General features: G+C 31.8%; 1 protein-coding gene across 3 annotated transcripts in view; it reads left to right on the top strand.

The window, feature by feature from the left end:
* The window catches only part of LOC107440650 (uncharacterized), a 173189-nt gene extending 161698 nt beyond the window's left edge, over positions 1-11491 (top strand). For all 3 annotated transcript variants that reach the window (XM_071182324.1, XM_071182325.1, XM_071182326.1), the window contains 6 exons: positions 189-224; positions 1214-1378; positions 3077-3280; positions 4440-4553; positions 7428-7673; positions 9003-11491. In XM_071182324.1, the coding sequence (XP_071038425.1) occupies positions 189-224; positions 1214-1378; positions 3077-3280; positions 4440-4553; positions 7428-7673; positions 9003-10366 (2129 nt within the window). In that variant the 3' untranslated portion in view covers positions 10367-11491. The remainder of the gene's footprint in view (positions 1-188; positions 225-1213; positions 1379-3076; positions 3281-4439; positions 4554-7427; positions 7674-9002) is intronic.
* Positions 11492-12290: the final 799 nt, after the last annotated feature.

Raw genomic sequence — 12290 nt, forward strand, 5'->3', positions numbered from 1 at the left:
ATTTGAAAAAGAACCTGCAAGTTTTAGTATAAGAAATGTGGAATTAAAATTTAGTAAATTAGTTTGATCTGGATAAATCTTGTAATGTAAAATAATTCGTGACAATTGCATTGAATTATTCGAAAAATGTTTTTAGGCCCATACAATTTTTTAAACTAATCTAAATTTAAAATTATTTTATTTTGCAGATCCTGAAAAGTATTGGATAAACCGCCCTTCTACAGGTATGCTTTTCTTTTTTAAACTTATAATATTTCAGTTTTAAATATTTGAGGAGAGAAGTGAGATTATACTAACTGATCACATCATTATTTGATTAAAATTTTCATTCACTTCAAAACTATATAAATAGGAAATAACAGTTGACATGTTTTAAGCTCTCAAAAACAGGCGTCCATTTTCAGGACTTGCAAAACGTGAATGAGAAGAAACAGAAGTGATTTGAAATATAAAACTTAAAGTTGCCAACAAAAAATGAAAAAATAAAGGTGAGAAAGCTTGAGTGTGACTATGGTTTTTCTAGTTTCATTTTTCTATTTTTTTTGTAGGCAACTTTAAGTTTTATATTTCAAATCACTTTTTTTTTCTTCTCATTCCCGTCTGATAAATCTTGAAAATTGGCTCCGATTTTTGAGTGCTTAGAACATGTCACGGTTATTTCCTATTTACATATTTGTGAAGCAAATGAAGTTTTTAATTAAGTAACATCTTACCGCTTTGGCATTATTTATTTAATGATTACAATCATTATTCTCTACACTTAACGAATTTAAAACTTCATGTTTCAAAAAAAAAAAAAAAAAAAGCCNAAAAAAAAAAAAAAAAAAAAAAAAAAAAAAAAAAAAAGGTAGCAATAACTGTAGTAAATGTGAAAGTTAACTTATAGTAGTAACAATGTTAGTAAATAAATTAGGTATAATAGTTTATGATACAATAGATCATAATGGTTTTTCAAAAAAATATTTTTCATTGTTAAATAATATCCCCCTCCCCTGAGAATTGAAGAAAATTTTTAACATTCAGAAATAAATTGATAATTTTAAAAAACTAAAATAATATTGTTGAAGCAATAGTATTAAAAAACGCTGAAATAAGCCTATCACAGAAACAATTAGCAATAATTTAACTTAGAAATATTAATTGTTTTCTTGATGTAGTTTGTAGTTCATTAGTAATTATAGTTGTGTTAATGTTTTGTTTCTTTCTTTCTTAGACTGTGGTGGTTTTGTGGAAGATTTTGGTGGAGCAATAACTATGATGAATATGGTTCCTAGTAATACAATCAGAGCCTTTGATTGTATATGGTTGATCAGGCCTCGCAATTCACACGTGCCAGATACACAAGTTGCAATAAGGGTTGCTCAATTTGAAGAAATGGGTAAGCTCATTTTAACATCTTTACAATTTTTATTCAGTCATAATCGGATACATCATCACAATAGTAACTCTTGTCTGTAATCATTGATTTGTTCAAGATGTAATTTCGTTTTTTTTTATTCAAAAGAAAACTGCATTGTTAAACTCCGCACTTAAATCGTATAATCGTTATGTATTTTGAAAGCTGATATAGACAGGCTTACTTGTGAAAAAGTTCGACTGATTTTACACAGTAATTTTTGGTTGGGAAAAAGTTATCCATTTTTCGAAACGCATCATCCCTGGAGACTAGAAATGGCATATCTACATTATTAGTTAAAACTTTTTAGATTGTAATACCCTTACTTCAAATAAAGTCAAAATTATCTGGATCAGTTTTTTTTTACAACAAAGAAGAGAAATTTTATGAGCTAGAAATCCTACTGCCAGCAAAAGGTATTGATGATCGAAATGAGCTACAGAATTCTCTACCTATGGTAACACTTCACACACTTTCACCATTAGCGTGTGGACAGTCATAGGAGAAGGAAGCACGTTAGTTGCAGTCTTGATTTTCAAATAGATTAAAAACTTTTAATTTAAGAAACTGCATGGAATTAAAAACTACATTAAGCATAGTTCTTAAAGAAAGCACCGTAGAAATTTTAGATAATATTTTTGACAATTAAATGCGAAAAATGTTATGAAAGGGGAAAATATCATAGTACATTGTCATACAACTGATGGTATGGTCAAACCATGCATGGAACCGGACTTCTTTCCAGATGGCGTATTCGAGCGTTGCGATCTCGAATGACAGAAAGGACAATGTATATTTCAATAGAATATTTATTGACTATAAAAAAATGTATTTCATTTTAATGAAGAAAAAACGTAATTGCTTTCCGAACAACCCAATATATTTCTAAAACAGTGAAAATCAACGCATGGTTGGGAAGAATAGTTCGAAGGCTGAGTGATTATGGATGGTGTTTTCTACACTAGGGAACGCTGCAAACTCAGTACCGCCTAAATTTCCGGGTTACTGTTTCCGTTGTATTTTAAAGCCTTTTGGCATCATTGTGTTTTGAGATTCTTGCAAACAATGTATTTGATTACTTATTACTTGTGTTTACAATGCTTAAGTGTTAACACTAACGTAAGATGGTGCACAGCTTGCAACAAGAACAAACAGTAATAAACTTATGGAAAGAGGTCATATCAAGAATGCCAAAAAAGCGAGTTATTCAAAATCTAGCAACCATGTCACCTTTTTTAACAATATATCTCTAAATAACTGAAACAAAATTTCACTTCAAACTCTCCAGAATTACATAATAACATTAATATCTTATGAAATAGGGCAGATTTGAGCTCAGAAATTATCTAATTTTTTTCTTTTATTGAAAACAAAATTATCCGTTTGAAAATATCGCCTAGCAGAATAACATGTAGTAAGCAGCTACGAACTTTCTAACCGGAACAAGAGCAGGCATACAGCTCGAGATTGTTTTTGTTTACATTTCCACTGAAAACACCATCCATTACCATCTTCTATTCTGAAATGTCAATTGTTGTAATGCAGTGTGCGCATGCGCCAATCATCATGCTTTGGATCATCGTTAAAGATGAATTCCTAACCATCGCCTATAATCTATTTGTGTAGCTCTAGTGCAACCTTAACAATCATGCAAAATAACATTGATATTTTATATTTCAGGTCCGAAATCAGCCTTAACTATTCGTCAAGGTCAACATTCTGATGCTCCTGTACTGGAGTCTGTGACGACATATCAACATCATAAAATGCCTCGCGGTCAAGAGTTCGTTGTACCAGCTACCAGTGGATTTTACATACGTTTAGTTGGATATTTTACAAATAAATCTCATTTGGCCATCATTTACACAACCTTTAGATATGAAGGTAATTTCTTTTCTATCACGTAGCAGCAAAACTTTGTTTAAACTGTCAGTTCTACAGACATTAAGTAGCATTTCTACTACTTACATTATTTTCGTTCTGCACAACAAACCAGTTCTTAGAAATGTTAATAAAAAAATGGTATTTTGGTGAGAAACCTTATTCCAAATTCGTCCATTTTCAAAAGTGTTTTCTTCTTTTTCTTGAACAAATAAGTTAAAACATTAAGAAAAAGCCTTGAATTTTGCGAAACTAAATACACATGCTACAAACTTAAACTCCTTTTACGGTGGTATGAGTAATTTTTTCTCGAAATTTCAGCACTTAATGTATTATTAATGTACAGTGCGCAGAAAAATGGCCTACTTAGAACAAATTTAGATCTCATGGTCGAATCTTGACGTTCTAGGAATCAATGCTTCGAAGGGGTAACCTTAAACATGCTACTTAATTAGTGCAGTCGATTTTTTTAAGTTACGAAATCAAACACAAATACGTACTTTCTCTGAATAAACACATGTTTTCTTTCTCCGGATTTGGATTTTTGACCCTCGAAATATAGGAGGTAGGCGAAATCTGGGAAATATGGTTCCAATAGCTTGGACAGGAGAGCAGTTCAAATTTTGGACCTCTAATTGTTAATTTTATTTTTTACGCATTTCTCCATATCTCGCAAACTTTTAAATCGAATTTAAAAATTTCTGTACACTAATGTAAAATTGGTTTATCCAAAAATAATTCCATGCAAAAAATAACTTTTTGTAAATATTTATTATTTTAATTTTATTTAATAATAGTCAAAGAAATTTCGAACTGTAAGGTATACAATTTTTCACGTCATTTTAAAGAATTAATTTTACATAGCAAAATACAAAATTTGAGCGAAATCGATCGAATAGTCCCCGAGGAAATCGAAAGTTAAAAAAGTCGTACAGCTTCTTTTTTACCAACTTTACTTTCTGTTGCAGTACAAATTTTTACAATAAAATAGTAGAATATTAAACCAAAAACCACTTCTGTTTTCGAACATTTTAAAGTTAGATCGATGAAAAAAAATTGTAATGTAAGATTCAAAGCTGGTGGCTTTTATTTAGATGACGAACTTTAAATTTGCTTGGAAGTGTAATTTCTCTAACACGAAATTATTTTCATGTCCCGACAGGTTGCTATGCAACGTCTGATTTTGAATGTGATAATGGAAGATGTGTTAAGACTGTCCTGAGGTGTGATGGATTTAACCATTGTGGCGATGGATCAGATGAAGCTTCTTGCTATGGTATGTACTGCATGTTAATTATGTTACTGCTAAAAGTGCAAAAATCAGTTAATCTGCAGATTGTCTAGTACAGATTAACTAAGATGATCCGTTAAAGTACAAAAACAATAGTTTCATTTCTCAAATTACCAAGGTAATCTGGAGATTACCCAGATAATCAGCATATTACCTATTAGGCACTTGTTAAAGTGAAAATAAAATCTTTGCTGGAACAACAGAATCATTTCTGTCTGTTTAAATTAACACGTTATTTATTTTTAGTCAAAAATCAGTTGCTCTGCAGATTAACTAAGTTGATCCGTTAGAGTGTTAAAGTATATCATTTCTCAAATTACCTGGGTAATCCGTAAACAACCCAGATATTTAGCATATTTCCTGATAGGCACTTTTAAAATGAAAATAAGATCCATGCTGGAACAACAGAATCATTTCTGTCTGTTTAAATTAACATAATGTTATTTATTTTTAGTCACAAATCAGTTGCTCTGCAGATTATCTAGGGTAGATTAACTAGGGTGATCCGTTAGAGTGCTAAATTATATCATTTCTCAAATTACCTGGGTAATCTGTAAACTACCGAGATATTTAGCATATTACCTATTAGGCACTCGTCAGAGTGAAATTATGATTTTTACTGGAACAACAGAAATGTTTCTGTACGCTTAAATTAATATGTCATTTACTTTTAGCCACCTAAAAAATTAAGTTACTACAATTACACAATCGTTACATGATATAATCAATCCCCTGTCGCTTTAAAAATCATAATACAAGGAACAAAATGGTTTAAAATATTATAACAATTAAAAAAATTAATTTATTTTTTCAAAATCTAAAAGAATCAAGTAAAAAAAATCAAATTAGTTGATGGATATGGAAACAAGGTTTTGAATTTTAATACAGAAACCGTTAATGCAAACTTTACCTAGATAATGTGCGGAAAACACTTCCTTCCGCACTTTAAGGGATAACCCTAGTTAATCTACAAATTAGTTAAGTTATTTGCAGATTAACTGCTTTTGAACTTTAGCAGTAACAGTTAGATAAATAACACGGCTATTTTAATCATTTTGAAAAATATACTAATTATTTAGTTAAATGATACTAATTTTCAATTTTTTTTTCTACATAACGATTTTCAATATTAATGAAATTAATACACCGGCGCTTAAACCTACCTTATGCACCTGTTACAAATTAGTTTAATCAAAAATTGTTGGTTTCATAGATTATTACAAAAAAGTAATTATTGCAATGGTTTCTTAAATATTTCTTTACAAAAAGTCAATGAACTTCCAACAAAAACAGTGAAATTTCCTTTGCACAGTGAAAATAAATAACGGATCATCATAAATAATTTGTGATCTAATGTTCGGTTCTCCACGTTCTAGGACACATTCTTAATGGTTCGAGGAGGTGACCTCAAATATACTAATTAATTAGTGCAGACGATATTTTAAGCTACGAAATCAGACACAAAAGCATACTTTCTCTGTATAAACATCCTTTTTTTATTTGGATTTCAGACCCCCAAAATAGAGAGTGCAGCCGCAATCTGGGAAATATGGTCCGAATAGTTTGTTCAAGAGATCGGTTCAAAGTTTGGACCCCTTAACGTTAAATTTACCGTTTGTGTATTTTGCTATATCTCGAGAAATTTTTAAGCGAAATAAAAACATTTTGCACGCAAGTATAAAATTCATTTATCCATAGATAATTTTATGCAAAAAATAATTTTTAATAAATATTTATTAATTTTTGTTATTTTATTTATTTTTTATTAAATATTGATTAGTCGAAAAATTTTGAATTCTAAAGTATTTAATTTTTTACATCATTTTAAAGAACATAATTTTACATGGCAAAATACAAAATTTAAGTGAAATCAATCGAATAGTTTCTGAGAAATCAAACTTCAAAAAATCGATTTCACAGGAACTATTTGACGGATTTCGTTCAAATTTTGTATTTTGCCATCAAAAATTATATTCTTTAAATGATGTAAAAATTGCAAACCTTACTATCTAAAATTTTTTCGACTAATATTAAATTAAATAATAAATATTTATTAAAAGTTATTTTTTGCATGTAATTAATTGTCTTTGGATAAATGAATTTTACAATTGTGTGGAAAAAGTTTTCAATTCGCTTAAAAAATTTTCAAGATATGGCAAAATACGCAAAATGTAAAGTTAACATTAAGGGGTCCAAACTTTGGACCGCTCTCCTGACAAAACTATTAGGACCATATATCCCTTATATTTTGCGGGTCAGAAATCTAATATCGTCGAAATAAAGGTATGTTTTTTCTGAAAAAATACGTTTTTGTGTTTGTGTTTCGTAGCTTAAAATATCGTCAGTACTAATCAATTACCATATTTGAGGCCACCCCCTCAAACCATTAAGAATGAGTCCTAGAACGCAAAGATCCGATCATTAAATCAAAAGTTATTAAAGGTGGTCCGTTTTTTGCTCACGTTGGTTAGTTAAAGGCCATTTTTTTAAAATTTGTCAAAGTTATGCTTTAGGCTGAGCTCAAATTTCACTTACCATATTTAAATATAAAGTTAATGAAAAGTATTTTATTAAATATTTTTTTAGTTCTAAATATATTCGATTTGAGATATTACTGGTAAAACCTCTGAGACGGTTTGAAATTATGGAGCCTTAACCTCCATTACCCTCTTGGACAACAACTGGCTGTAGCGGCAATGCTCTACTTTACTTTGCATAAAAACAATAAATTTTCTATCTGGATTTTAACATTAAAGATTTTAATTCCTCAGCCTAAAACTAAAATTTTAACTAAACTATTTTTTTTGATGCTTAGTATACAGTTTAATTTTAGTTATTTATTTATTTTGGTAACCATAGGTACCAACGTGGGTACAGCCGTACCAGAAGATGCAAACTGGTGGAGAACATTGACACCAAACTACTATTTTCCCAAATCTGATTCTGGATCAGGTGCTGGAACCAACACTCTGATACTTGTAACAAGTTTAGCTGGTCTAGGTATGTTTGTTCTAACAACGGTCATGATTCTTGTCAAGTTACATCGCCAAAGACATGACGACACCATTAGCAGAGAAATACTTCACACTATCAGTGCAGATTTAGGTAATCTATTTCAGTACTTGTATCTTTTTTTCTTTTTCTAATCAAAGATAAAGCATTTTTTTCTTTTCATAAAAATAAATTCATGCGAAGTGTATAATTGACGCATCACAAAAGTAGCATTATCCGTTCAGTACAGTATTGAAAGTTCAGTACATAGCATGAAATGAGTACTGGCGCTGAACTTGTAAACACCAGTATTTTATGTATAAGAATATTATTCACAGCTTATAGGAAAGATAAATTTCACTCTCTTTGAGACACTAAGCACATTTTCATTGGCTATTTTTTTGATCTTAGTAAATAACATGTAGATAGATATCTCTAGCTATTTTACTCCAGTTATTATTGATTGCCAATGAGGGGTATTTTTTTTCTTCTTATGACACCGAAAAATAGATTTTACTTTTTTATTAATTCTTAGCCTCTTGCCAGGTCATTTTAGAAGTTTGGGTTCGTTAGTGGAATCTTGAGAAAAAAATTTTGTTAAAAAGGACCATTCACAAAATATTTTATTAAAACAGACCCTTCATGTTTTTTTTTTCGGGGGGGGGGGGGGGNGGGGGGGGGGGGGGTAAAATGGAGTGAATGGCGTTCTTAATTCATTATTTTAAAACTTTATCCTCTTAAAATACAAGATTTTTGTGCATTTTTGCTAAGAACAGGATCTTATTATTACATAAACATTATCAGCAGATTTTTTTCACAATTTTACAAAAATTATCAGTAGATTTTTCCCCCACAAATTTTATAAAAATGGACCTTTTACTAAGTCTTGAATAACCCCCATAATTTCTTTTAATTTTATAACCAGAGTTAAGCAGTTGACTGAATTCAGAGTTTGATCTATCAATAATCAACTCCATAGCCTTGTAATTTTGAATCCAACCTAGAAGACAAGGGAACTTCTGGACCAAGCTAGTCTTCGTGGATGTCTTTTTAATAAAACTAACCCACATTTTTCTTACAAGAGGAAAATCACGAAAACCTCTCATGGTTAGCTGACAGAATAAGAATTCTAACCTATGATCAGTCTACCACTGAGGATATTTTAAGTCAGTACTAGGGTCAGTGCGAGACAGGAGCAGAATTCGAATCAACCAGCCACCGCTAGGATTCGAACCTAAGTCATCTCATTGTAAGGCGAACGCTTCTATCCCCTGAACTACCATGGCTCCCCTGTAAATAATGGGGTTAGGGTTAGAACGTTAGTTTAAAAAGCAATATTTTTTAACTTTTCAGTTTCTGTAATCTCTTTATTGTTCTGAATATATCTTTATATTTATTTAATACCCTAATATTTTTTTCTAAACATGAATTTATTAATTTCAGATATGGAAAATTCTCCTGGTCACCAACATGGATCAGATCCTCCTCATTATGATCCTCCCCCATCATATGAAGATGTTATTAAACTCTACCTACCTCCTCCACCTCCTTACAGTAGCATCAATCGTGGTCGGACCAGAGCTAATCGAACTCGCGGAACAGGTGTAGAAAACAGAGCATATAGAAATGATAGCCCAAATGGGGTGCGAGTTCATACTAGGAGACAGCGTTCTAGAGTTGTCCCTACAGATAACAACTTACCACTCATATTAAAGGTGGCATTACCTGAAGAACATATACCAAGTCCACCTCCTCCAATCCGGGAACGGATTAGTGACAATATTGTGGGAACGGCTTCCTCATCACAGGATGCACCGCCATACACAGTGGAAGATGTCCAAAGATCGTTTGAGTTCCTTGATTCACATTTAGAAGCTGGACAAAGCGGTGAAGGAAATCTGAACCAGTCAAATTCTAGTCCATCAACACAAGAGGATATCAGGATGAAACCTCGCGTTGATACAATAGTTTCCTGCGATTGTGAAGGAGCTTGTTCCTGTCAATTGATAAGCAATCAAAAGCAAGTAACTCGATGCAGCAGTGAAAGTAAAGCTGCAGGTGGAAATAATACTAAATTAGACAAGGCTTCTGTTTCTAAAAAGAGAAGCTTTAAAGACTTAATGCAGAAAGGCATAAGTAGATCTTCACAAAGTGCAATAATACCACACCCAGCTTCGATGACTATAACAATACATCCACCCAAATCAAAGAATCCAGCCAAAGGTGAAAGATTTGAGAAATCAAGAAGTGCAGGACCTTCTTCTCCGATTGAAACAAGTCCGCCAGATTATGATACAGATATAGATCTCATCACCACGACCAATGTCCTCAAGAGGGTATGTTCTGGTCCGTCAGATATCAGTACGTCCTTAAACTTCATTGCCGAATATCCGCCGAAAGTAAATGCTATGGAATCCCAAAAATCTGTTTCAGAGAATCAGATTACAGGAGAAAAACCATCCATTAGTCAGGTGAAACATTTAGCGTCTGTTATTCTTGATGGACTTCAACAGTCATTCAGTTCTAAAAGTGAGGAGACTGCACCTGCTCAGTCGACAAGTCAAAAAGATGATGACAAATCTATAGTGCCAGTAAATTGGACTAATTTGTTGATTCCTACTCGTAAACGAGCTTTAGAGCCAGTTGCTGGTTCGGAAAATGTCAAAAATGAAAAGTCTTGGACGGCCAGTGCAGACACACTTCCTTTACTGACAAGCGGATCTCAACAGCCGGCAATTTTGAAATTTGACGGAAGTAAACTATCGCAAAGTCTGACAAGTGATATTGAAAAAGTATCGAATGATTAAGTTAATTTAGACTCCATTTGTTGTGCAGTTTAATCAAGTTATTGTTTAAATAAATGTTTTACTGCAACCCAAAAATTCTGACCTTAATGGTCATAATAAGAGCTTCTTGTTGAATTTTTATTGGAAATATTTTGATTCCAAATCGTTAACTTTAAAAAAAGTAAATAATCCTGACCAAGATACGTTAGAATAAATTCCTCTTACAAATTATATTCATTAAATTTACAAACCAAACTTCTTTAAGAAGTGTATGTAAGACGGTAAATAAAAAAAGCAGTTTGTTTCAAGAGAGAAATGAAAACTGGGTATATCTGATACTACCACTTTTTTGCAAAATGTAATACCACAAATGTACCGTCAAGAAATAGTATGCTAAGTACACTTTCTGTACTCAGAGGAAGTTAAAGCATTTGTGTTGTTCATAAATATTTTATTAAAATTTGGTGCTTCAAGCACACAAATGGTGAATAACAGTAGTTTTGACCTCTCTGACCACAGAAGGCATACAACAGCATATTGTTACTTGGTGGTATAGGTGGGTCCATAGCATCTCAAAATTGACTAGGTACACAATGAGTACTCCTCTTATTTCTCTACAATTATACTCACGGTGAAGTTAGATACACTCTACCTTTGTTTCTTTCTGGTAAAACGAAAATCTGCTTGTACTTTTTACGTAAGAAATTACATGAATTTTCAAAATGAAATCAAACCAATTTATACTGTAATAATACACTTTGTTTCATGCTATAAGTATTAAGCTTAGAAACATATCATAACTATTTAAGTTGGGAAATCTGTAAAGATATGCATATTTGATGTGCCATTTATTCTAGTTATTTGTTTACATTTTAAAGAACTTTAATAAGATATAAATATTTCATTTGAGTTACTGAAAAAATAAAAGATTTATGTATGGAATTTGAAACTCACCAGTCATGATTTGACTAATCCATATCTTTGGACAGATTAAAAAAAAATGTACTTCCATTATACATGTACATATCTATTCTTCAGATCATGTTGACTATTTTGTGATAATATGTAAACTATATGTTGTAATTAGTTACTACTTGTTTTGTTTCATTTAATTAGTTAAATTTGAGAATAAATAATATGATTGTATTTTGTTGCAGTTTTTACTATTGTCATAACTGTCCACTTGTACAAACATTAATTTATATTTTACAAAGTTGTAGTAATATAATTATTATATAAATTTTAAAAAATGTTTCTAAAAATGAAACAAATTTTCCAACATTTAAAAGCCTGTTCTATAACTCAGTGTCATAATCAAATAGTTATGACACAGAGGACGCATGTGAATGATTTTTTCACTAGAATTATTGGCAGCCTGGAATGTGGAAGTATTAGAGGAACATGGAATTACCCAAATTGTTATCTAGACTTCGGTAATGGTTCCAAGATGATGGAAATAACAATAGACGTAACAGTATAGATCGCTCTCTGAATTACAACAGCGAATGAAGACCAGTATTTGGTAGTAACTGCCAATCGAAGCAGACAGAGCACAGCATTTGACCTATCCTGGCAGCCATTTTCCACAACACACGTGTTACAGTTTCAAGGTAAACCGTGCACAGACGCTAGAGAAATATTGGTCTATATGCTCACAGACCTATCAGATGTGTTCCATCTACCCCAACTCAGTGTCATCAACGATTAGCCTGGCGTAGAAAACATGCAACATGGACGTGACAATGGGGCGTGCGTGATGTTTTCCAACGAGTCAAAGTTTAGCTTGCAGTCTGATTCTTGCAACACTTTTATATGGAGAATGCCAGGTACCCGTTACAACCAAGACAACATTAGTTAGAATTAAACTGGGTTCCAGAACAAATCTGCATGTTCAAATCAGAACCATGATAGACCAAATTTCGCAGCTCTAGCCACTTAATTTTGC

Source organism: Parasteatoda tepidariorum, chromosome 6, assembly GCF_043381705.1.
Source record: "Parasteatoda tepidariorum isolate YZ-2023 chromosome 6, CAS_Ptep_4.0, whole genome shotgun sequence".
NCBI lineage: Eukaryota > Metazoa > Arthropoda > Arachnida > Araneae > Theridiidae > Parasteatoda > Parasteatoda tepidariorum.